This window comes from Myxocyprinus asiaticus, chromosome 6 (assembly GCF_019703515.2).
Source record: "Myxocyprinus asiaticus isolate MX2 ecotype Aquarium Trade chromosome 6, UBuf_Myxa_2, whole genome shotgun sequence".
NCBI classification, from domain to species: Eukaryota; Metazoa; Chordata; class Actinopteri; order Cypriniformes; family Catostomidae; genus Myxocyprinus; species Myxocyprinus asiaticus.
The window spans coordinates 10,067,235-10,095,187 of NC_059349.1; the positions used below are offsets into that span (position 1 = coordinate 10,067,235).

General features: G+C 37.7%; 1 protein-coding gene across 2 annotated transcripts; it reads right to left on the minus strand.

Moving 5' to 3' along the window:
- On the minus strand, positions 1 to 26,925 carry wnt3a (wingless-type MMTV integration site family, member 3A). Of its 2 annotated transcripts, XM_051699570.1 has the most exons (5): positions 26,637 to 26,925; positions 16,587 to 16,828; positions 15,376 to 15,435; positions 5,273 to 5,538; positions 1 to 4,802 (listed from the first exon to the last, which is right to left on the minus strand). In XM_051699570.1, exons 1-5 carry the CDS (start codon positions 26,708 to 26,710, stop codon positions 4,323 to 4,325), a joined length of 1,122 nt encoding a protein of 373 aa, XP_051555530.1. In that variant the 5' UTR covers positions 26,711 to 26,925; the 3' UTR covers positions 1 to 4,322. The 2 variants fall into 2 exon arrangements, with proteins under 2 accessions (XP_051555530.1, XP_051555531.1); XM_051699571.1 differs by lacking the exon at positions 15,376 to 15,435.
- Between the last annotated feature and the right edge of the window lie 1,028 nt (positions 26,926 to 27,953).

Here is a 27,953-nt window from a genome sequence, read left to right on the forward strand (position 1 = left end):
CTTTTTCTTTGCAATTCTTCCCATAAGGCCTACACCCCTGAGTCTTCTCTTTACTGTTGTACATAAAACTGGTGTTTAGCGGGTAGAATTCAATGAAGCTGTCAGCTGATGACGTGATGAACTTATCCTCTTGTTTAGTTGTACATCTGGCCTTACACACCTCTTTCTGTCCTTGTTAGAGCCAGTTATCCTTTGTCTTTGAAGACTGTAGTGTACCTTTGTATGAAATCTTCAGTTTTTTTTGGCAATTTCAAGCATTGTATAGCCTTCGTTCCTCAAAACAATGATTGACTGATGAGTTTCTAGAGAAAGCTGTTTCTTTTTTGCCATTTTTGACCTAATATTGACCTAAAGACATGCCAGTCTATTGAATACTGTGGCAACTAGTACCAAATTAGCCATTTAGCATGATTACTCAAGGATAAGGTGTTTGAGTGATGGCTGCCTGGAAATGAGGCCTGTCTAGATTTGATCAAAAATGACTCTTTTCAAACAGTGATGGTGCTGTTTTTTACATCAGTAATGTCCTATAGTTGAATGCCACTTTGGTGAATTAAAGTACCAATTTCCTTCCGAAACAGCAAAATCTGTACAATATTCCAAACGTTTGGCCGCCAGTGTATATATATATATATATACAGTAGTGGCCAAAAATATTGGCACCATTGGTAAATATGAGCAAAGAAGGCTGTGAAAAAAAATCTGCATTGTTTATCCTTTTGATCTTTCATTTAACAAATTCACAAAAATCTAACCTTTAATTGAAGTAAAACAATTGAAAGAGGGGAAATATCTCATTATTAAATAAATATTTTTCTCCAAAACATGTTGGCCACAATTATTGGCACCCCTAGAAATTCTTATGAGTAAAATATATCTGAAATGTATTCCCATTCATATTTTACATTTTTAGAGCACCTGGGTGACTAGGAACATGAAATTGTTCAGCCATGACTTCCTATTTCACAGGGGTATAAATATGAGGTAACACACAGGCCAAATTCCCTTAATCATCAATCATAGTGGGTTAGACTAAAGAATATAGTTCTGATGTACGGCAAAAGGTTGTTGAGCTTCACAAAATGGGAAGTGGCTAAAAGAAAATAGCCAAAGCATTGAAAATGCCCATTTCCACCATCAGAGCAATAATTAAGAAGTTCCAATCAACTGGAGATGTTAAGAATTTGCCCGGAAAAGGACGTGTGTCTATATTGTCTCCACACACAGTGAGGAGGATGGTTCAAGTGGCCAAAGAATCTCCAAGGATCACAGCTGGAGAATTGCAGAAATTAGTTGGGTCTTGGGGTCAGAAAGTTTAAAAAAATAAAAATAAAATCAGACATCACCTACATCACCGCAAGTTGTTTGGGAGGGTTTCAAGAAAAAAGCCTCTGCTCTCATCCAACAACAAACTCAAGCGTCTTCAGTTTGCCAGACACTAATGGAACTTCAAATGCGACCAGGTTCTATGGTCAGATGAGACAAAAAAAACAAAAAAAAAATAGCTTTTTGGCAGCAAACACCAGAGATGGGTTTGGCATACACAGAGATGAAGTACCCAGTTCCCACGGTTAAATGTGGTGCTGCATCTCGAATGTTGTGTGGCTGTTTTTCTGCCAGAGGTCCTGGACATCTTGTTCAGATACATGGCATTATGGACTCTATCAGATACCAACAGATAAAAAATCAAAACCTGACTGCCTCTGCCAGAAAGCTTACAATGGGCCCTGGTTTGATCTTCCAGTAGGACAATGACCCAAAACAAACATCAAAATCAACACATAAATGGTTCACTGACCACAAAATCAAGGTTCTACCATGGCCAAACCAGACCCCATAGAAAATTTGTGGGGTGAACTGAAGAGGAGAGTCCACCAACATAGACCTCTGAATTTGAAGGATCTGTAGAGATTCTGTATGGACGAATGGTCTCAGATCCATTGCCAGGTGTTCTCCAACCTCATTAGGCATTATAAAAGAAGATTCAGAACTGTTATCTTGGCAAAGGGAGGTTGCAAAAAGTATTGAATAAAAGGGTGCCAATAATTATGGACAATGCGTTTTGGAGAAAAATATTTATTTAATAATGAGATATTTCCCCTGTTTCAATTGTTTTACTTCAAATAAAAGTTAGATTTTTGTGAATTTTTTAGAATGAAAGATCAAAAGGCTAAACAATGTAGATTTTTTTTCCACAGCCTTTTTTGTGCATATTTACCAAGGGTGCCAATATCTTTGGTTACTACTGTGCATATACATAAGGATTTAGATGTTTTTCCCTTGTAGCTGTGTTTGCGGCAAACAGTACACGTAATATGCTAGCCAGTCTCTCTGAAAACACTCACAAAAACATTGATTTTGGTGGTTAACAGCAGGAATGTGTTGCCACTAGGTTTAGAATGATCACACTATGAATTCGGTGACAGTAGGTTGAAAGCTCTGCTGTTGAAATCGATCTGTGCATACTGAAATTAAAATCACTGCCCCCCAGTGGCTGAAGCTAGAAGTGTTGTTGAACGAATAGGCACATGAGCTTTAGTTTCCTGGCAAAATGGCGCCAAAAGCAAGTTGAACGTTTAGTTGTAAATTATGTAATACAGTTGACAGGAATGCGTATTTTATTAACCCTACCCTCTAACCATAACCCCAACCCTAAACCTAACCATCAGTGGAGTAAAAATGTAATTTAAGAGCAAAAATGCAACCTCCGAATTGCACACACCATTGTTTATGTGAACGTGAATATTTCCTGGTTTCCACTGGACAAGAACCAGTGTCTCTGAGGTTGCTCAGTAGCACTAAATGCAAAAATGTCTTAGGTGGGATGCCGTTTGTCAGGAATTTGGCAGTATGGGGTTGATTTCAGGATACATTAACTTTCTGAAGAAATGTGTAAACAACTAATTTGATCATGTTGTGACAATAAAAGCAAAACCTTTTGGTTTCCTAGTTGAACATATGATGGTTTTATATGGTTTGAATATATTTGATATGTTCACATCGCTTAAGTATTATAAATGAAAAACAACAACGGACTTTTACATTACCATTTAGGTCATTCATTATTCTTTTCGTTTTTTTTTTATTATTTCAAGTTATCGGCCAACTGGTTTATTTACTTGCCAAAGCCATTTTTGCTTGCATTTGGTGCTTGGTGTGAGTTAATTTTGGACCCTGCCTGTAATGTTTCAGAAACAGAATAAAGGCACAAATCTCTTATATGTTCATCGTGAAATGTCATGGACCTCTATGTCTGTAAAATATCAAACAACTAAGGTAAATTAATATCATGCTCCATTCAAAAAGACAACTGTCTAATTGTCTGTTTGATTAACCCTAAATGATTATTGATCTTTGGGGAAACTAATAATGAATGGTGAATGAAGCATTGTCTGCATCAATACGTTTGACCTGATGCTGTGAGAGTTTAACTGTTAGTCAAGTTAATTCATTCAGGTTCTTTTCGAAAGTGTTTTAAAATAAGACAAAGAAAACACTGACATATATGCAACATGTGGACATTCACTCAGGTACAAGTGCATTCATAACCTAATGTTAGTAACTTACATTAAACCCAACCTAATACATTAGTTTGTATGTTTGGTCTTACACAGAGACACAACATGATGTGTATGGAAGTTAAGTTGTTTTGGAAGCTGCAAGTTGTTTTAAATTTTTGCTGGTATTCAGGTATACTGGAATGTACTTTGCATTTAAAATAGTTCACATAGCTTCTTTAATGGTGTTAGTAGTAAGGCTATTGCTAATAATGTTACTATTACTATATTTCAGAGGCACTTGTGGGCAAACCCCAGCATTCGGTTTGTGCTGCATCTGTTGTTGTGGAGTTCTCCACAGTCTCAGAACAGTTTGCCGCCACGTGCCAACAAAACCTCTCCCTTTCAAAGGTTTTCTTTTCTTGGAGAAACAATTGGTCAAGGTCCCAAGGGCCTGACTCTTCAGGAATCTGATCCACCCCTTATCCCCTAATATATCAGACTCAGGAGAAGCTTAGTCCCTTTCCAGAACTAAACAACAGGCCCGTGTCAAAGTGTGTTGGGTCCCAACAATAGTCAGGATGGAGATTGAAGCCTTTATGGGTCTTTTTTTTTTTTTTTGTCTGTTAATACAGCATTCTTTTTGAAGGCTAACTTTCTAAAATCACTTCACTGTTTTCATCCCTTTTCAGTGGTTGTCTTACCACTGAAACCACAAAAAAACTCCTTTCAACCCAGTCCACAAGCAAAGGCTCTTGGGTGTTCGCCACCTCAAATGTCTGGCCCAACCTCGTTTTGGTTTGGTGGCTTCTTAGCCACAGTGACTTACTTGCAGGTGTGGACATCATAAACTCGCGTACACTCCTGGCAGCTCACATAACAGCACCAGTGGAAAATACAGTGGCATTTCTCCTTGCGTTTCTCAGTTCGGGTGTTGTGGCCACGGCCACAACAGAGTAAGTCGCAGCCATCGATACCATGTGAAGTCAGGTTGCAGATACGGTCACGAGTGCCAAAGGAACCGGTTTCTGAATTGGGTTCGCAGAAGTTAGGCGAGGTTTCATAGTAGACAAGGTCCGTTTCGGTTGGGGGCTTGAAGAAGGTGTACCTTGGTCGTAAGGTCTCGACCCAGCCTCTTGACTCCCGATGTTTCTCCACCACCATTTCCGATGCGCTGTCATACTTGTCCTTCATGTAGTCGCCTATCACCCGAAAGTCAGGCTGCGACCACCAGCAGGTTTTCACCTCACAGCTGCCCGAGAGGCCATGACACTTACACTTCAGGTACATATGGTCAGTGATTGACTAGTGAAAAGAGAATAACAGAATATTGATATTAGAAACAAAATTGCACATAATATCTGTAAGGCTTTATTTTTACCTTAGAAGTTACAATAATACAGCTGCTAAAAAGAAGAGCATAGCAAGTCACCAGCATTTTGTTATGGATGCTGGAGCCCAACATATGATGCTGATGTTCTGGCATCCCCACCGGACTTCTTAAGTTGTTTAACTAGTAAGATGGCCTTGGTCAACCATGCTACTTGACTAGCTTCAACAACTAAGTTTTCACCATGTCACCCAGCATAAACCACATAGCAGAAGGTTAAAATTGGTCTCCCAGACTGGCCAAGCTGGTGCACATCTAGTTAAGCTGATTAATTAACTGCCTGACAAGCTGAAAAGTGCCCCAAACCCCTCTTTTTTTCCCTTCCCAGCAGGGACCTCCAAAGCTTTGTTAGTACCAGGTCAGCATAACTAGAAAAAATTCTCACCACACGTCCAGCTTCATTGTTGTGGCGGTTCATAGCAGAGCGTGCATCTGGCCGGTTCTCACGAGCATCAGCAAACTCTCGTGATACCATGCTGCCAAACTCCACATCTTCACTGCAGCCACCCCACTTCCAGCCCTCATCGGGTAGATCTTTCCGCCGTGTGTCACAGCCGCAGATGGTAGCTGATCCATCAGCACAAGCACGAGTCACAGCGAATGCCACTCCCGCAGAGGCAATTGCATGGACAAATGCTGATTCTCTAGTGGCTGTGGGAATGAACAGAGAAAACCTTAGTGAAGTGTCGCTTCATGTTTTCCACATTAGGATGTCTGCAGTAATTAGTAGTTATTTTGGGGATGCAAGACTTTGTCCTGACATCACTGTTCATATAAAAATAGTGGCACCAGGCAGAACTGCAAAAATTATCACTGTTTTCAAGCAGGTTTCCCGAACACTCCCCCATCTGCCATTGGTTCGACAAAAAAAGGTAGTCCCACCCTAAACTCGCACCATTGTTTGAGCCAATGTTGCTGTCTCGGGCATGTCGGGATGCTCAACCAAACAGACCATTATTTTGAAAGCGCCACAAAGCTGTACTTTTTACACTTTTTGAAGGAGCTACGGATTTCAACCTATAAATGGCTTACATATCTCTGCATATTAAGCTTTGATAGAAAAGTGTTTTAACATCAAAAAAATTACACACTTTATGTTTGTTCACACTTGACAAAGTGTGCAGTTGAATTTTCATCTAAAGGCAGTTAGCTCAGATCTCATTGTGGAGGTAGTGTGGCATTATTAAGGCATGAGTCTGCGAAGACCAGGCATATCCTTCCAGAAAAGAGGTAAGTACAAGGCTGACAAGTCTATAATTAGAAAGACTCAATTAAGCAACTATGAGGTGGGGAAATAGACTTGTATTACTCATGGCTAAGACTTACTGTCGAATGGTCTTTGCAAGACCCAACGCGCCAAGTTCAGAATTAATATGAAAAATGAACAATACACATTTCAGTTGATAATAACCTTAAAGACGTTCCAACATTCTGTCTAACAGGGATTTTGTGACGATTCTTGCTGACGAGGGCCCCATGCAAACTTGAAAGCATTTTAAAACAGACAGCTTGGTACATTTTGATAAATATTCCGTGGTCTTGTGCAGTCTTGCACTTGTAGGGGAGAGGAAACGACTGTGGAGACATTATGAATCAAGTCTTCCTTTGTTGCAGGTTTCAACTGGTTAAAGAAATTAAGGCTGTGGATAATGATGTTGCAAAATCGTCCACAAGTCTTTCTTATTCCACAATGCTCATTAAAACAACTGTCTTTGTATGTTTCGATTGAAAATGCCTTTCAAAAATCAGTGGGGGTGAATTCACAGAATGAAATACCACCTCTTGTTACGATGTTTCTTTGCAGACGCTTTCTGGGTTGTTTTAGCACCTGAAAGGCATTATACCTAAAGAAATTATGCAAAATAGGTAAAGGTGCAAACACGGCAAAAGAATCTATGTTGAACTCAATTTGCATGGGACAGTTCCCCATTTTGCAAGCTGGTTCTAAGTGCTAGGTTGCAGAGGATGCACCAGACTACCAAAATCTGGCATAGTCATCAGCGCTGTGTGGGTGAGAGAGACTGGTCACGCTCTGCTCTCCTGGTTATGCTGTGCGGTTTAATCAGGGAGCACTGTTTCTGTACACTGAGTGGCCCACTACTCGACTGGCCCACCAGAAAAAGACCCTGTGCTCCTGATGGCCAATCCCTGGTTCTGGAGCAAATTAGCCAACGAATAGCTTACTCATAGTTGTTTTTTGGGATAGGAGAAAGTATTTTAATACCAAAAAAGTGTTTAATTGCAGAGTACAAGAGTACAATCTGTGGACAAGTCACAATCTATACTAAGCCTAATTGACCCTTCGCTAAGCTCCGCCTCTCTCTGACAAGCTTTGCAAAACTTCCCATAGGAATGAATGTAAGATTGTTTTGAACGGTGCAGTTTTTGACAAAATATTCTCCTAAACGGAATTTAAAATATTTGAACATAGGATGGAATGAAGAGTGACATTTTAAAGCATATTTATCTGATGTTTTTTGTAAAATAAATAGTTAATTTACACAGTAAATTGATTGAAAACTGTGGAGACTGTGAATCAGAATTGAGGCAAACGATTATCACAGTTACCTGAAACTAGAAAAGCATCATTTGAAAGCAATTACACACCTGATAACAATAGTGTAAGTGAACAGAACTGCTCAGAGCATCTTATAACACACTCCCTATGATGCTGTGAACTCTTTATACTATCACCTTTACTTAGACGTAAGTCAATACATAAATGTATTCCCGTTAAGTTATTAGCTTTAATTTACCTAGGAGGAAATGTAGGTGTCCTTGCTGATGTTTCATTTGGGAATGAAGGCTGACACAGTTTAATCCATAGCATGCTCTTCACAAGATTGATTTAAATATTAAAAAAAGAAAAAGAAAGAAGAAACACTGTGGGTATCCTCTCTGCGTACCTCGTGTCACTATTACAAGTGATCCAGCAACAACATTTTTACATTTGATTGATAATTTCTATAAAATTATGCTTAAAACTACTCATACACATATTACTCTCGAAGACTCTGGTTGGAAAAAAGCAAACGGTTGTCAGAGAAATGGCAGATGGCAACAGCTGCTAAGATAGGATTGGTCAAAAAAGCTTTTAAGGTGGGGCATAGAGTAGGGTCAATTTACATGGAATATAAGTGCTTCAAAGAATGACAATGACTTATTTCTGCGCAGTGCTATACAGCACAAATATCGCCTTTTAAACTAGATCACAGTTGGTTAGTCAACATGATCACACGGGAAGTCAATATGTTGCCACTGAAAGTTCCAGTACCCCGACATCGACCACATTCTGCTGAGTTACTGGCAAACGGCATCTCCCATCAAACATCTTTCAACAATTTGAATGTGTCAACCTTTTCCTGTGGCACAACAGATAATGTGTTGTGTCAGTTGCACTCGGTTAGCACAGACCGAGTTTAGCTCAAACTACTGTAGCCAAATTCACAGAGAGATCAGTCTATGTTAGGGAAAAAGATCTAGGTTTTTGCGCTAAAATACCATGCACAAAAGTGGCACAACTGTTTAATGAATTTGCCCCATTGTTACAATTCTTCTATATTCTTGAAAACTAAAATATTTGTTCAACCTTCATTAAATGATTTTGGGATTGACCTAGATGCTTGTCCGTATCTTTAGCACAGATATTTTTTTTTCTCATAGCCAAACTAGCAACTGTTGCTTCTGCATCCATCAACTCAATCACGTGGTTATTGGTGGTATGCATAGTCTGGTGTGAAAGGGCCATTCAATTACAATTTAAAACCCACTGAGTGGCCCATGTTTTATGATCAGGAAGCCAATAAAGTTTGGGTCAAATACGGCTGGCTGACATTGACATGGCAGACTGGTCAGGGGAATAAAGAAAAGATGGAAAATGGGGTTGGGAGGAAGAGGGGGGGGGGGGGGCAGATTAATGTCCAGAGGAACAATGGATAAAAATGGATAAAAGCAAGATATGGAGACACGTTGGAGTGGTAGGGGGGCTTTACCTGAGAAAAGAATGCAGGTGAAGCATGATTAGACTGATCATTTGTGACAAAAGTTGGCCCCTGCTGCCCACCTTCAGGCTAGCTTTGCTGGGCCCTCACATGCCAAGTGGTCCCTGTTACCTGCTGGGACCCTGAGTCCCACATTGTGCTACCACTGTCACAGCGAATTACACGCACAAAAGGCCCCTGATATTTTATATGAAATTTGCCCTTGCTTGTGATTAGTGGGGACCAAGTTAAGTCATAGCAACAGAGAACTATGCATTGGCTGGACCCCACTTGTCGGCTGATGGGGAAATCCCTATTGAAATGGTTTAATAAAACAATCTAAAGGGCGTGTGAATTGTGAAAGAAGCTTTCTCTCCGGCTTAATCTTATGGTCGCCCAGATATTGTGTGGTGAGCTGGGCTCAGCATGAGGCGGGGCTAAGGTCCCACTATCAACTCTGTTTGCCACACCCCATCCTTTCTTTCCTGGGCAGAGTTAATGATATACCGGTGAGCAGACCTCCCCCGGCACAGTTAAACATGCATTTGATGAAAGGCTCGGAGCTCTCTGTACATCCTAAATTGTAACAGTTTCTCCTCTTGAGGGCAGAGGTCGTAACCCGGGTACCCTGACCTCATGCAAAGTTGGTTTAGATGAGGGTGTTAGCATTAAGAGTCATGGGATTCCTTTACTTCATTTTGTGGTGGTGGCCAACATGGTTGCTGCCCCAGAGGAATGCCAATGAAAAAGGAACCGTTTCATTGACACCAAGATGTTATTGCATTGCTTGTTAAACATCTGAAGAAATTGAGAGGAAAGGCTATTTAGAAAAAAATAACAACACAATAACTCTTAATACAATTTTGCCTAATAAATGTTCATGATGGCCGATGGCCGATATAGTACTGATATGTCAATAAAATCTAAACACAATGTGTCTAACTAAACACTTATTTTGCACAATACTTTAAATTCACAAAAAAAAAAAAAAAATACCTTCTCTATTGACAAGACTTTTGGTAAATTTTGGAACTGTCAAATTACCACTTTTGTTAATCAATCTAATATGCCCAGTTATCGGCTTATATTCTCAAAATGGCAAATATTCTCAAAATGGCCAAATATTGGGTGATTATTCAGCTTGGCCAGTGCTTAAGAGTAAACAAGAAAAAACAAAATAGTTACGTAAAAGACAACCACATTTTTTTTTTTTTTTTATTTGCCTCATCTGTCAAGGCATAAGTCACTACTTTTCAGTTTAACTAATGATTCAAATAACAACAAAACCTTGAGTGACAGTAAGAACAAGTTAATTCTGGTGTCCAATTACAGCTCGCATGCGACCAGCAATGTGATCCACTGAAGGCGTGTTCAGCGAACTCTAGCGCTCTTCTAGAACACCTGCGATGACTCCCCTTTCATCACAAGTGGATTCCACTGGGCCATGTTTTGACACTTTGGTTAATGTAAATTAATGAGCGCTGATGCAGACGTAGCCTGAGGCAGCCCTGTGAAATAGATGAGACTGAGATTGGAGAGGCAGTTTGACTTCGCAAAACAATGCAATACTGTAGGCGGTCTGTCATATATATACACACACACACACACACACACGAATCAAGCAAAGCTAGGTGGCAAAAATCTGACTATAAGATGTTCAGAAGATAGATGAAATGCAGTACTTGGTATCAGTTACTTTAAAACTGTAGCTTCCCAGGATACAAGCTACTTCTAATTTAAAGTAGTTCAAGTAAAGCAGTAGTTAGCAAGACTGCAAGTTATAAAACCTGAAGTGTTTTTCGGTGTTAAAATATGTTCTCCAATACCAGCTTATTATGCAGAGACAATTATAAGAAAGCCATTCTTAGGTTAATTTTCTCAAAAACTTTAAACTGTGTGGTGCTATAAAAATCACAAATAAACAGCAGACGGGGACATATTCGGAAAGAAAGCTGTTTGAAAACATTCGGTGGTGCTAGTACAGCAGAAATTACACACTTTTCCAGCTTTAAGTGCTAACTACATTTAAGATATTTAAGGAGACAATTTATCAGGTATAAAAAACAATAAGGATGTCATTTAGGGTCACAGCATTAAACTTGAATGGATAAATATATACTAAATGTAACTAATTCTATTAAAATATTATATATAAATATAAAATGTTTGATTTTAAAAGCCTCTAAATGTGAAGCATGTAATTTCTGCACCACTACCATTGCCAAATTAAATTGCGAAAATGTATATACACTGGCAGCCAAAAGTTTTGAAAAATGTACAGATTTTGCTCTTATGGAAAGAAATTGGCACTTTTATTCACCAAAGTGGCATTCAACTGATCACAATGTATAGTCAGGACATTAATAACGTGAAAAAACGTCTTAAACTACTTCAAAGAGTTCTCATGAAAAAAATCCTCCATGTGCAGCAATGACAGCTTTGCAGATCCTTGACATTCTAGCTGTCAGTTTGTCCAGATCCTCAGGTGACATTTCACACCACACTTCCTGTAGCATATATATATATATATATTTTTTTTTTTTTTTTTTTTTTTTTTTTTTTTTTAAAGGTTACCTGAACACTCGCCTTGCCTTTGGTCAGCCAAACAGATGGTACCACCCCAAACTCACGCCATTGGTTGAGCCAAAGTTGTTCTGTCAGGTGACATGATGCTTAATTAAACAGAGCCATGTGGCACCAGAGTCACAGTATTTACACTTTTTGTGTTTTCGTTAACTACTATTGCATATTAGTAATAGCATTTTTAACACTGAAAAAATGACACACACCACCTATAAGTATTTTACCCTTTCGTTTCAAACAGAAATTTCTCTGCTATTGGCTAGAATACTAAAGGAACATAATCTACATCTGCTGAAAGTGCCTGAGCAGATCTACGACAGCTGTGATTGTCAGTAACAAGCAACTGAAGAGTTACTTAGATCACTGTGCCATTCAGCCCAACACAAAACAGAGGAAACCAACGCACATCCGTCTGTGCCACAAACACTAACACCACCGTACAATAGCGCTAGCTCTGCAAAAGTGACGGCGTCAGTCACAAAGAAGTGAAAGTGAGAGGTGCACTTCTCTAAGCTCTATGAAAAGCTTCTGAGCTTCGACGCGCCCTTTAAACCGCCCCCAACAAAGCACTTAATCTACCTGCTTTGACCTCTCACATTATTAAGAGCCTCAGAAGCTTTAATCCAATCAAAATGATTTACTAAAGCCACCCCTGGACCCTAAAGACTGACCCGGTTCAACACCCCCCATCACCCCTGTCCCGACCAATCTCCCCTTCAATTTAGACCGGAGGAGGGGAGCTGCAGGGGATATGGAGGAGGCTATTTACACTACAATGGAGAAGAACTGAGGAGTCCTCCCATCATCAGTGGCCCGCTTGGGCTCAAGCCCTCTCCATCAATGTAACAATTGCTTGAGAGTTTATTAAAAGCAATTGGCTCGGCTCACACCACCTCCCACTGTAGCCGGCTATCAGTATTCACCCCACCCGCGGCCCCTCAGCGGGTTATGGCCCCACGTACCCTGACCCCTTGTTCTTCCTCATACTACCATCCCTCTTGATGATGGTGGTGACAAAGCCTTGAGACTGTGGGAGGACTTCACTAAAACAAGAGACCTGATGGTGCTTTATATTTAATGAGACTCGAATAAAAGCAGCAAAAAGAAGCCAAAAGCTTATTAAAAACATCTCTAGTCATTCAAAACCTGGACATACCAGAGCAATAACTAATGACTGATGACATGGGTAATGGTGTAAGGCTTTTCCAATATTATTTGAAAGCACCAATTGTAATTTATTTTTAACTACTTGACATCTGATAAATCTTGAATTGCACCCTCATGTAAAATGACCAAAAAAGTAATCATTATCCTCACTACTGAAAAAACAAACAAACAAACAAATAAACCAAAAAAACAAGTCATAGCAGCTTAAGGTAGTAAGAAGGTTTTGGGAACATTTTAGCTGGTTTATTGCTGGTCCATAGGGGGTCTACCAGCTCTAACCACAGCTTGACCAAGATGGTCTACAAGATGGTTTTCAGGGTGTTGATATGTGGTTGCTTATGTGTGTTTTTTTTTTTTTTTTTAGCACATTACTATGGTGTTCTGGGTGGTAGCTAGACACTGGCAACTGATTATCAACCAACAGCTGAATGTCAACACACACAGGGGGGTTACAGTCTATTTTTATTGTATACAGTCTTCTTATTTTGTGTATACTGTATACTGTATATTATTAGGTGTATATTGTGTTGTGTAACAGATGTGTAAAGTGTGTTATGTGTAAATCAGATGTTTATACTGCTATGTTGCTTGGAACTGCACCCAAGACTTTCACCCACTGTTGCACTTGTGTATATGGTTGAGTGACAGTAAAGGGATTTGATTTGATTTGATTTGTCATTGCTTGGTATAATAACACTAGTTGAACTTGTGTTGGTCAGACGAAGTCAGACTGAGCATTGAGAAAGACGCATCTAAGATTATTCAATAAACTCTTTTTTTTTTTTTTTTTTTTTTTTTTTACCATCACTTCATCTCCTGCCTTCTGCTACATTTCTTTGCTGACTCAGCCTAGCTCTTGGGCTAAGAGTTAACAAGTTATTGATGTTGACTGGGTTTTTGACATCAAACAAAACTCTGATATTTGGATATCTTCTGAAGGAGAGAGAGGTCTAGTGGGAGACTGAATCTAATATTCCTGGCATTGTCGATAAGGATGGATTATTTAACATTCATTCAGTAGAATGATGATTAATGTGAGCAATAAAGATAGTGATGCTTGCCTTAGCAAATTTTAAATTTCTGTAATGAAACAATCAAGTTTGGTGTGTAATTAAGGAACAATTAATTCAGATTCTTGCTGAAACTGTTTTGTGTTGTTAAATCAACATAACCCTAAACTGCACTGTCTTACGCACAGGCTTATGCCTTCAACAAGAATCCTAGCTGATTATAAACCCAAACAACACATTCATAACTTCGCCTTAGATAAACACACTGGCTGGTGATGTAATCCGTTTGAGAGCATGAAGTATGTCTTTTACACAAAGTCTGTGTGTGCCTTTAAGATACATCAGTGTTGGTAAATATAGTATGCATTAGCTTTACTGTCAAAAACACAGTGAGAAATGTGGGGATTCCCTTTGCCAGAAACAAACAAAACATGTCCCACCTACTTTACATGCGTGCATCACTACATCTGTACAAGCTGTCATAGTCCAGTGCACATAACTTATGCCCATTGAGAGTGGGATTTGAGAGGGGCAAATAAATAATGTGCACAAAACAACAGAGTAAGCTCACTAATCAGAGCTGTGTGCAAACAGGGAGTTTTGTTATAATTAAGAAGCCATAATGTTACATAGCCAATGAATACAAAGAGGCAATGAGTGAAATATGGGTTTTAAGGATCTTTCATTCTGGGTTGGATAAAGGTGGGTGATACTCCTATTCTCCTTTTCTGAAATGCAGAAACTGTGCCTTTTGAAATTCACAAGTTTTTCAAACTACGCTATGTAACTTTTGGCCCTCTAACGAATGAAGCATAAAACTGCAAGTTTCTTGCGGAAGAAAATTGTTTTGCTAATTACTTGTGTTGGGCTTCGGCTCTGCTCTTTTGGACAACGGATGAATCTGATGGTTTGAGGCATACCGGTGTACCGGTTTGTAACTACAAAAAACAAATGCAGATTATCCCACTGATCATAAAACCTTTGCTACAAAGTGAAACAAAATACCTAGCTCAAGAGATAACCTGTTTAGCTGCAGCTGCAAAACACCCCCATAACAGGACTGACCCACCTCCATGCTTGACTGTGGGGATGGTGTCGTTCTTGTCATCACCTTGTCATCTAACTCCAGACGTACTGCTGACCCATGGGTCTAAAACTCATTTTCAGTTTAGTGTCATATGTCTATAAAACCTTCTTCCAGGACTCCACAGGTCTTTCCTAATTACTTCTTGAATATTCAAGTCAACATTTCCCTTGGTGAAGTTTTGCTTTCTTCCGCACCCCAAGAAGGTTGCTGTTGTACCATATTTAAAAAATGTATGAATGGTGCTGCCAACTTTGTCTATTGGAAATTGAAGTGCCTTGGAAATGTACTTTTAGCCATGACCTTTCTTGTGTAATGAAATAATCTCCTCTATTAGCTTTTGAGACAGCTTATTTTTAATTGCATTTTTTGCATAGAAATACATTTTTGCTTACAACGCTAAACTCAAATTTTAAAACTTAAATAAGTGCCATTGTAGATTGATGACCAAATTTTTTTTTTTAAAACAATTACTTGTGTAACCTTACATATTTAAGAAACAGCTACATGCATTAGGGGTTGAATAATTATGACATGGCTGTATTTTTAAAAAATCCTGCTATTTAGAAATATTAGGTTATATATTCACACTATGACTTTGAATGTGTCACTCAGCTGATATAAATGTAAATGTTAAAAATTCTGGGTCATCAGAAAAGCTTACCTTTGTAAATCCTTACTGTCTTGGGGGGGTTGAATAATTTCGATTGCAACTGTATATGTCCTAAAAGTTGACACAATTTTAAAATAATTTAGCAGATATATGCATTTAAAATGTACAGTCTTTCTTTTACAGGAAAACAGACCAAAAATATTGATGATGCATCTTGCATTCAGGGGTGTAAAAAAATAAAATGCAACACTAGTATAAGAATGCCCCTTCCTAATACTTTTTGCCTTGGACTAGCAGTTTGGCTATTTTGAGATTATTGGCATCAGACACTGCTCTCTAGATTTTGGCATTAGCACTGACTATTGTAAATTACATTGGTTGTATTTCCTGATTGGCCAGAATTCCTGAATATGATGGGTGATGGTAGACACAATTGGCACTTCCTGTTCTGTCGTTGACCATCTTCCTACTCTCTGACTCTCTCGAATAGAGTGCTACAGTTGGGTTCCGGAATTCATTACCATATATTAATTTCCTTATGCAGAATACATTTTTGACAATAACTTATAAACCTTTTAAAACAGACCTACTGTGAGTTCTTTCTTAATCGATGTTACATGCTTCTGTTAAAGCCATCAGTCCACGTTATTTCAACCTTATTTTTTAGAAATTGTGTTTAATAGTGGAATTTCTGCTGAAGAACTATACTACACATGATCCTTGAGAGAAAGATCCACCAATCAAAGAATCACAGCCAACAAAGCGCACCAAAAGTGCTCTGCAGCGACTGCCTTGGATCGAGTTGGATTCCCTACACCCTCAAGCTACTTATACATTTGTAAATATCTGAATATTTTGCAATAAAATTTGAATATATTGTTTCTATACTTATATTCAACAACTTTAAATCAATAGTTTTCTATTTTTCCATCATTTTTAATTCAATTACGTCATTTGCAATGCTTCATGGGATTGTAGTTCATGCCCTTATAAAAGACGTTAAGTATACAGTCTACCTTTGTCTTTTTGTCCGATTTTCAAATACTCTTTTGCATCAAATCAAAGTTTGTAATGGGGTGATTCAGCTCGGAGCTGAATGGTATGGTTCATGACTTAGAACACGTTTATGAAGGATTTTATGAAATCCCTATGGAAGAAATGAATGGGAAAAATATGTCCGGAACCATATGGCTGAAAAAGGGGGTGAGCACTCTTGTGTCTATTCCCATTATTTCCCATTCCCTCTCTCATCACAGTCCTACCTTTGTCCAGCACTGGTCCGAAGATGGCCAGGCTATCATTGATCGTGGTGCAGTTCCATCTGCGGCCGCGGAATTGGTGCTGGCACTCTTGAATGCCGATCTTCACACCCTCTGCCACGCTGGGCATAATTTCCACATAGTTGCGGCAGAAGCGGAGCTGTTTTGGCACCAGGCCAGGGATGGAGCTGCACAGGATGGGCTGGGAACCCAGAGAAGAGTACTGGTGGCTCACCGCTAGAGACCTGCCAAGGACAACACAGAGGTGAGCAATTGTCTGGTCTTATCCTTAATATATTAAACACTTTTGCCACTTGAAATATGTTTTCAGAATCTGGAGGTTGGATTGACTACCAAGCAAGTCAAACAAAGGATTAAATGCGATACATCCCTGTTGAAAAACCAGCTTAAATCAGTTTTAGATCAAATTAGATGGTGCTGATCTAGCTGGTGGTGATGGACATGGTCAATGAGCACAGTCTTTTTGGTGAAGCTGGCTTACAAAGTTAAGATAGTTAAGAAGCCTGTCGGAGGCACCAGCATTCAGAACACAACATATGCTGGTGACCTGCAATGCTGGTTTAACCAGATTAGCTCAAAACACAGACCCTGCTTCATGACCTGCTCGTGTTTATAGCATTAGAGCAGGTGTTACATCTGCAAAGCTGGCTGAAATAGGCAGAATAGTATAATTTGAACAATTATGGGATCAAGGTGTAATGTGATTACTCTTCAATGGATGGACTCCAGGTCCCAAAATTAGGAGATCAATCTGACATTTGGCATCATTTGTACCACATCACTTCAAAACTACACCGGTAGGAATTATTGTGCTTTTGTTTGTTGTTCGAACCTGTGTAGGCAATTTTTTGCCTTGTGGGAGGGGTTCGGATAAAGCCATAACACATGTTGCTAAGTGGTAAACAAACATGAAAGACCCAGGTAAGATAGGAGCAGTATACTGATCAAGGGTTCACAGTGCAGGACAGGTACCTTGTCATTAAGGGCCACCGACATCCTTAAACTGTCCAAAAGTGAAATAGGTCTGTGGCTTCATGTAATGACAGTGCACTCGGGTCTGGCTGAGCATCAGAGCATGCTTGACTTACGGTAGTTTGAACTCGACCATTCTTTGATGACACAAGGCTCAGATGCGACATGTACTGACACGCTCTGCACTTACAATTTGGAGTTTCCATTGCTAAGTTGTGGAAAGTTTGTAAACTGTTGTTACTATTGTTGTTTTGCTTCCATATTTCCAGGCTTTTATGTTGTCAGTGCCAGTTATAACATACAGTCTGTTAATAATTTGCATTTTTATCAGTAGTGAAGTAGTGAATATTCATGTTTTAAATATGAAACGGTGGGTAAAGAAACTGACTTTACGAGGCTATATTAGTACGTTTAATAAATGTAAAAGTAATATTTTAAACTGGTTGACTTATGTATATTTGGATGTGCATAATTGCAGTCTCTACAATACTGAAACATATGGAAAATATGTACATATTTGGGAAAAATAAATTCAGCAAATGTTAAAAGTTATATGCTGGCCAACAAACAAAGTACTCTAACTCTACCTTAACTATGATAAATTCAAAACAAGATTTTATTTGAAGTATTGCATTTGATTATGCACCAACATGCCAATAATCATCCAATACTATTTATTTTTAAAACTTCAAGTGTAAAAATGTATCTAGGAAGAAGTAGGATACAACAGTTGTCTCTAATGACAAAAACTATATGCTAAACTTTTTTTGTTCTTTTTAATTTAAACAAACTTTTCATTGAAACTTTTCTTTTTAATTCAAAAGTTTAAAACATATATACAATTAACATACAATATTTATAATTCAGCGAACAAAGGTCCCCCAACAAATGGAACATTTTTCCATTTGGAACTTTTGTGAATTATGCAAAAAATAAAAAAACGATATCTAAAATAAAACCCTAATGTCACTCAAACAAACTTTATCATCACATTTTATCTGCATAGGAAAATTTTTACTTTTTTATATTTATTGGTACTGGCAGACAAAATTTCTTTCAGAATACTTGATATATCTGCTCTGTTTATTTTATTTTCAACTATAGCATTTCAGCTTGCACAGAAGTGTCTGCAAAGGTATAAGCAGTCTCAATTAGCTGTGTGTGTGTTGACCTGTGTTAAAGGCTGATTACTAATCACAACAAGCGGGCCCCTTGCTGACCCCTAGCCAGCAGTCATTAGACCTGAAGGACTTTCTCAGTGACAAAGACTACGACACTCCCTCATCAGCTGATCTGCCACCAACCAGTTCCTCTGCCTGATGCATTCCACAACACTTCCTCTCATCCATTGTTATGCTGGGGAAGCTATGGATCTCTGCCTGTTAAGGAAATGGATGATGCCTTAGGCTATTTTCACTCTTGATTTGATCGCTTGGTCCGAATCCGAGTTCGGTTTCAGCCCTTCCCCTGCCCTCAAAGTTTTTTTTTTTTCTAAAAGGCGTTAAACGAGTAGTAGCATCACCTGTGTACCTGTTGTAACAAGGTAACATCTCAAGTGGAGAAGATGCCAGCTTCACTCTATTATTGATGTATTTGTCCCTTTGTATTTACCGTCAAAACTTTCCACTCACAGAACGGCATGTGCACTTTTCTGCCATGGATGTATCTCAAGAAATACGAAGAATGAAAACTACTCTCCAAAGGCAGATTATTCAGAGATACGCAACTTCAGGAACATGCAGAGATGCTGATAATTCGTTATCAATAACAGTTCACTTCCATGAGTTAGGATGGATTGTTTTGATCTCAATTGTGAGCCATACTAGTGTTCACAAGATCCGTAACCTTTTAAGCGGACTCGGGTGCGGTTTGCTCAATTGTGAGCACTGTTTTCTCACCAACAGTGAAAACGCCCTCACATCAACCTTGTTGGCCAATACGAATTTCACTGGGTGTCATTGTACATTGGAACTTTTTCCACTTGTAAAGAAAGTACTGTTTCCTAAACAGACCATGTGTAGGACAAAAAAAGTACACATACTAGTCATTGATAAGCAGCTAACAACTTCCATCAGTTCTATGAATGCTCTTGTCTCAGTTGACTTCAATAAGTTGTAGAGTGCATGCTTTGAGTTGATCACTGACATGATTAACCTATGAGTCAGCCATTTTTCCATCTTTCTCTGTGAGGAGCTTAATCTGAATCTGGATTTTACTGTAAGGACTAAGCAAGTGCAGAACAAGAGGAAACTTGAATGGAACTGGCCCGAGAGAAGATCCAAACCCCATCTAGCAGGGTGTAGCCAAACTATGAGGATTTGTTCACTTAGTAACTCCTATTACAATTTGACCTCTTTTTAGCCTTTGTCAGTCCTTCGCTTCAGGGGCAGAGTAGCCTCGCGAACCAATGGCACGGGATGTTTACGTTCTGTTACGTCTGTCTCGCACTCTTGCATGCATTTCTTTTACATGCATACAATACACAACCACACACACAGTGATTCCACCAAAACATCTTGCATCTGGTGTCAAATACAACAATATGCTGAATCCTCCTCCGATCAGGACATTTTTCTTATGTATTTTTTTAACTCCCATTAATCTCAATGAGTGTGTTCTTACACCGTTCTTATTATGCATGTTTTTATTATACAAGATTTTATGATGATTATGATTTCAAATCTCAGGTAAACACGGTTTCTTGCGTTGTCTGACTTTTTAAAAAGGTGGATTTTTGGTAGTTACCAGTGTATTATTGTGCATGTATGTTAGCTCAATGTTAGTTCTCGTAAGATTCTCAATACTGTAATAAAGTATTTTTTAACACTTAAAATACTTTTAAAATACTGTAATACAATGATTTTATTTAAATCTGCATATATTACAACAACCATGATGTATAAATACTTAATTTCAATATAAATATTTCCTAAAGTAATGAAAAAATAGACCAAATAAAAGGCTTAAACAATAATTAATTAGAAATAAAAATAGTTTTTAAATTATAATAATTTAATTTGTTTTTACTTATTATTTATTTATTTCATTGGTAAAATATGATGCATGCATGTTTATTTTTGGGTGAAAAATGGAGACAACATGTCCTTGACAGGTTTCATAATAAGCCATGAGAGGCTGTTTGTTACATTGATTTAATATATATACAAGTAATATAGTTCACTATCCTAACTACACTCACTGAGCACTTTATAAGGAACACCTGTACACCTACTTATTCATGCGATTATCTAATCGGCCAATCGTGTGGCAGCAGTGCAATGCATAAAGTCATGCAGAAACAGGTCAGGAGCTTCAGTTAATGTTCACATCAACCATCAGAATGGGGAAAAAAATTGATCTCAGTGATTTGGAGCGTGGCATGATTGTTGGTGCCAGACGGGCTGGTTTGAGTATTTCTGTAACTGCTGATCTCCTGGGATTTTCACACACAACAGTCTCTAGAGTTTACTCAGAATGGTGCCAAAAACAAAAAACATCCAGTGAGCGGCAGTTTTGCGGACTGAAACGCCTTGTTGAAGAGAGAGGTCAACGGAAAATGGCCAGACTGGTTGGAGCTGACAGAAAGGCTATGGTAACTCAGATTACCACTCTGTACAATTATGGTGAGCAGAAATGAATCTCAGAATGCTATACTGAGATGCGGGTTGGGGCTGTTTTGGTGGCACGAGGGGCACCTACACAATATTAGGCAGGTGGTTAATGTTGTGGCTGATCGGTGTATAACTAATTATAAAATAACAAATTCTATAATTAATATTTCTTAATGTACCAAATTAGAAGGTCCCCTTTATAGTTACCAGCTGACAGACAATTTCTTCAATATGTAAGCAAAAGAATAGAATAGCATCTCAGAATGCACTACATGTCGAACCTTGAGGCAGATGGGCTACAACAGCAGAAAACCACATTAGGCACTTATTAGGACTGTAGTGTTCCTAATAAAGTGCTCAGTGAGTGTAGAAACTGATTACATTGTTATAGCTGTTTTATGACAGCTTTCGTCATTGGCTCATCCAATCAAATTCTAGAGCCAGTACTCTCCGTTTCACTTTTTTTTTTTTTTTTTTACAGACAAATGGTTTGTGGGTGAAGATTTTGTCAAGCATGGACAGCCCTCAGGTGGACTGCAGTCAAAACTAAAGTGATAATTAATAGACTCTGCTGACGGCTAGAATCACCACCTCATACTTTGGTATTGTGCTCTGCCAGAAGCTGATAAATTTGAGACGTCACCAGCGCTGAGTGAGGTGAACAGGTGGATCAGTGACAGTCCTCGCGCTCAGCTGTCTTGGGCGTGTGTCTATTCCTCTCATCTGGCATAACTCATGAAATTGAGATGATCATTCAGTAAGAACAGAGAAACCAGGCCCTCAAAACACAACACAGCTGAATTCTGGAAGTACCTAAAATGTGCTGGTTGCACTATATGTTCATGCAACTCCTGAATAAACAGAAATCACTGCGCTGATATTACTGCTTGAGATTAACCGATACTGTACTTATATTTTATGAGCAATGCCAATTTTTTAATGTTGAAGTGTACAATTACTGTAATGCAGAACTTTAATTACTTTAATTACTGTTTTATTTTGTTTTATGTCATGATAACTAAATTAAACTATAACCATAAAAACATAATGTGCATATTATATTTTACAATAGTTTAACAGTGCCCTAACTTCAATAAAACACAAAATATTTATGAATATTTTAAAACTATTAATAACAATGAACATTATTGTTGACAAATAAAGTCATTTATAATATACTGGAGTGTTTCTAAACCAGATTTAGTTTTGTAATTAGATTTTGCCATTTTTCAGTAGACCTAATATTAAGAAACCGAAAACCGATTAAGTAGAAAAGTGTGACTATTGATTAAAAAATGGGGTCAAACCAATTATCTCTGGTTACTGTATCTCTAAAATGTGTTGACATTGGAAAAGCTGGAATTTTTCTTAGACATGTTGACATTTGTCTTTTGAAACAATTAAAATAAACACAAGCTTTTATGATGTTGTCCTCATTTGCATCAGGCCTGTGGAACTCATAGCATTCCTCATCTTTGAACTCTGCAATTATGCCAAGTTGTCATAGTTTTGTAAAAACCCAACCAAACGAATGGCCAATTGACATCCACCCTCAACATTATAGAACATTACCATCTTTGCTTAACCTAAATCTCTTAAAGCGGGGTAATTAAAAGACAAAGGGGCAGAAATGAGCATTCCGTTTGCTTTGGAGTCTTACATATATTTGCTCACTTTTCATCTGAAGTGTATCCAGTCTAGGTTTTAATGCATATTTCAGCAAGCCCAAGCAAGTGCACCTCTGAATTACCACTTTACTTGTAGGCCCCGGGGCCACAGAGTCGACTTTGACATCAAGAGAGAAGTGTTTGGGAGAAGGAATGTGCGGCAAGCTTTCACCTCCAGGTATTTATCTTTAAATGTGGAGTCTTGGGGGGGGGGGTTTGATGGGTGCAGTCAGGCACACATGTCATGCAGAGATCCAGGAAGCCATGTACCTGTCTTAGCTCTCCATACCTGCACCATGCCAAAAACTTCATTTGGGAACCGAGAACATGCACTTATTCATAACTGGTTCCATTTTTTTTTAGAATTTACAATATTTTTTATGATGTTTTATTTCACTAACTGTTCTTGCACATCTACATTCTTTTTCCAATGCAGATGGAACACTGCGCTTAACTACACAGGTTGTAAGCATCTAAATAAGTGAGTTCTTTTTAATAATTGGTTAAAATGTCTCAAAGTCATGAGTTATTGGTTTCAATCAGTCTAATGACTCACTCACTCACTGAATCAGTCTGAGAGAATCTTGACTTACTCACTGTACCACAAGTCATTACTTTCGTAATGTCCAACTCGAAATCAAACAAGAACTGTTACTGTGACATCTGTACTAAGGGGTTGTGAAACTTCAATCAGTGTTATTGAATGGTTGTTTATATTTTAAACACATGTAAGTAAAGATACACATTTCAAACGATGGGTCTTCTTCAAGTACTAAAATATTCTCTAATAAAATTGTAAAGAACCAAAATCGTTAAATTCCAAACCACAATTTGCTTACATTCGTAAAGTAGATTCGTCTTCAAGTACTCAAAGAATCCATAATGGAATTGTTAAGAAACCAGAATCATTAAATAGAATAGGAACCAAATTCGTTAAAATCCAAACCAACATTTTTTGCATTCCGATGTTGGGCTCTTCTTCAAGTACTAAAAGAATCCGTAACGGAATTGTTAAGGAACCAATGTCTTTAAATGGAATTGAAACCATAATCGTTGAATTCCAAACCAAAATTGTTCACATTGTGAAGGTTGGCTCTTTTTTATGTACTAAAAGAATCGTTAATGTAATTTTTAAGCAACCAGAATCATTAAATGGACTCAGAACCAAAATCTTCAAATTCCATACCAAAATTTTTCACATTCCGATGGTGGGCTCTTATTCAATTACTAAAAGAATCTGTAAAGAAATTGTTAAGGAACCAAAGTGATTAAGTGGAATCGGAACCAAAATCATTACATTCCAAACCAAAAATTGCTCAATTTATGAAGCTGGGCTCTTCTTCAAGTACTAAAAGAATCTGTGACGGAATTGCTAAGGAACCAGAATTATTCAATAAAATCAAATCGTTAAATCCCAAACCAAAATTGTTCACTTTCCGAAGGTAGGCCTCACTTCAATTACTAAAAGATTCCGTAATAGAACTGTTAAGGAACCAAAGTCATTAAGTGGAATCGGAACCATAATCGTTAAATTCCAAATCAAAATTGTTCACATTGCGAAGGGGGGCTCTTCTTTAAGCACTAAATGGATCTTGAACTGAATTGTTAAGCAACCAGAATCATTAAGTGGAATCAGAACCCAAATTGTTAAATTCCAAACCACAATTTCTGACATTCCGAAGGTGGGCTCTTCAAGTACTAAAAGAATGCGTAATGGAATTATTAAGGAACCGGAATCAATTAGTGGCTTCGGAATTCGAACCAAAATCATTACATTTCTAATGAGTCCCATCCTTATCAATAACCTCCTCCACCACTGCCTTGCCACACTAACAAAATGCTAAATTAGGTTGTGGGTAAGCTGTTGTCCAGGGGATATATGTAAAATTACACCATGAACTAACTAATGCTGTCAAAGAGTTACTGGTTATAGCAAAATGGCTTGCTTTCAAGCAGTTCTGTGCAAAGCTATTACCAGCCTTAAGTTATAGGCATAGTTGTCACAGCTCTAGCATGGCTGGAGGTTATCATATCACATCACATAACTCTATCAACTGGAGAACTGCAGGCCACCCTTGTGAGTTAAATTGCCTAGTGATGTAAATATGTTTTGACATATGTCGTTTCTGTGAGGGGAAACCGAAAGTTTCTTATTGCACTTCTTGCTTGGAAATAAATCTACCTAACAATTAAATCTAGCAAGTAGGCTATATTAATATATCAGAATGTTATATGCATCTGAATGTTTTACATTTACATTAATCGAAGCTATGATATTGGTGTTGCTTGTGCCATATTCTACGAACTGAGCAATACTGTAGGAAACACTGTAGAGATTTGAAGTCAGAATTAGTTTTTGTGTCTTTAAACAAGATAAGATAGTCTCACAGCAGAAAATATTCAAAAATAAATAATAATAAAAAACAGTTTGTCCCAGTCAAAAAAGACACTTTTGAATACTTTTTGAAATGCTCAGATTTGACCATGAAGCTGTCTTTAATTCATTAAATTATGCTTTTCTCAGTTTCAACTAAACTGGCCTTGTAAATGAGAAGGAAAGCTCAGGTTTTAAAGTCTCAAGAGGGTCAGACAGACAACAGTTAACTAAAAAGAGTTGCCTGGACTGTGACTAATGACCTACTCAATTACAGCTTTTACAACCATTGAGAAAACTCTGCTTTATTGTCATGCCTCTTTAAAACCATGCATTGGTGAAGTTCTTGAAAACTGCTTGAATGTTTGCTGTGTGTCAGATCTGCAATGTGCTTGTGTGAGATTTTTGCACAATCCTTAAATTATAGTTATAGAAGAAATGCAAATGTATTTCTTTTTGTTTTGGTCTCAAATAATAATGCAGTTCGTCACAATATAATATTCGTCACTGATATATAAAAACAATCAGTTAGATAGCCTATATGTAAAATACTTTTCTAACCTCCTCAGCTACCTATTTTATTGATTTATTATTCAATATTCTTCTTCTTATTTTTTTAAACAAAAGTTTTACTTAAACTAAAATAATTAAAATCATGCGTTCAATATACAATAATGTTCGTATCGTATGAAAATACGATAATTAAAATTAAGTGTTGAATATACAATTTAAACAAATTATGAAAGCTTACCTCTGACAAACTAAACAAATGAAACAGCTAACAACATCAATGATGATCGATGACAAATGTATTTATTTATTATATTTATTTATTTAAGATAAACCGGTATGAGTCTGACATCCACCTTGTTACAAAATGTAACAACAAACAAAAGGACGACATTTGAACCCTTTGGAGAATTATCATTATTACTAAGCTATTTCTTATTTATATATTTATATTTATATTTATTTATTTTACTATTTTAAGTTTTTTAAATGGTTGAAAATAAATTATAAATATATATTTTTTTTTTTTTTTTTTTTTTACAGAAATCAAAGGCTTGTTAAGCACCCAGGTTTATACTGTAATTAAATTTTAAGGTGCTCACAAAAATAATAACAGGTGCAAGACAGACAGACAGACAGACAGACAGATAGATCGTGACCATTCATAACTCAATGTTATTGTCAAGCTCCATTTGGACCCTTATGATGATCAATTCTACCTCAAACCTTAAAGCCGATCATCTTATCAGTATTGTTGACAGCTGACGTCATAGACATTTTTAGACATTTAGACATAGACATTTTCCAAATCATTGTCAAGTTGAAAGTTTGTCACGAACGTTTTCGAGACTCAATGCATTTCATAGAGAAAGGTTAAAAAAAAAGTCATCAAACTTACCACCATATCGGGTAGCTTGACATGACACGCGCGAGCCAACAAAAAAAAAAGAGGAAATATCCAAGAAATATCATCCTTGAAAATGTTTGTCTTAAACAGACCCGCACACGCACTCACGCACACACTCATACACGCGTTTGTCAACAGAAAACACAAGGTGATGATGAGCGACAATTCTCTCCGATAATCCTACTGCAGACTCCTGTGCGCGCTCATGAGGCACATATTAAAGTTGAAAGCAGCTTTGCGTTCGGACCCAATCAGAGGCTTTTGCCACGGGGGAAATTCTGATGATACAGTCACTCAGTCAGTCAGCCTGAACTGGTATGAGGTGCATTGCTCAGGACAGCGATTTAATAGTTATTGGCTTTGTGTGTTATATATATAAGGTTGTTTAAGGGTGGGTGGGGGGAACCCCTGTGGATTGGGTAGCTATAACAACCTGTCCGGATTTCACCCTCCTGTTTGAAGCCCCTCATATGCAAAAATGAAAACGTGTGAATTGCTTGCTTGCCTTGTGTAAGTTTGCTTCTTTCGCTCTGTTGAGAACATGAACTCATTTGTTATTAAACACAGCTAATGATAAAAATGGACCAAAATAAATGGTTTCAAATATGGTTAATAATATTCTATGGTGTATAATGTTACATTATCTACCTAAAGGTCCAACTACACCGTCGGAAACGAAAAAACGGAAAGCTGTTGCAACATTTCTGCAAGTTTCAGAGTAAAATCCCTCAAAAAAAAAAAAAAAAAAAAAAAAAAAAAAAAGTTTCCGACTGAACGTGTATTCAGCCTGTGTATTGATATTCATTGATCCTCGACTCACACCTGATCGGATGCGGTTTGTGGTTGAACAGGTGTTTTATCTAGATCAAATGGATCAACTCAAGTCAAGTAATATAGCCGAAAATATCTACATTATAGGCCTACCTGATGAATGAATCATTCGTTTTGCTTAGCATAAAGTTTTAAAATACAATGAATGACTAACATGCAGATATAATCGGTGAATTCTTTCCGACTATTAACTATGAAATAATTATTAAAATATTAACTATTGATCAACTATTACATGAGACTGCATATTTTTGACACAGTGGGAATTTACGTACTACAATAATGAGACTATATATCTTCAAAAGGGTTATGGAAACTTTTCCAAAGGCAGAAATAAGTGACATGCTTTCAAGACTCCTTGCCATGTCAAATAAATGTAAAATGTAGCTATTTTATCATGTTGTTCACTACTTATAAACAAACTATTATGATGTCATATTTTACCTCTGAGTGTGTTCAAAAACTCTTAATAAACAA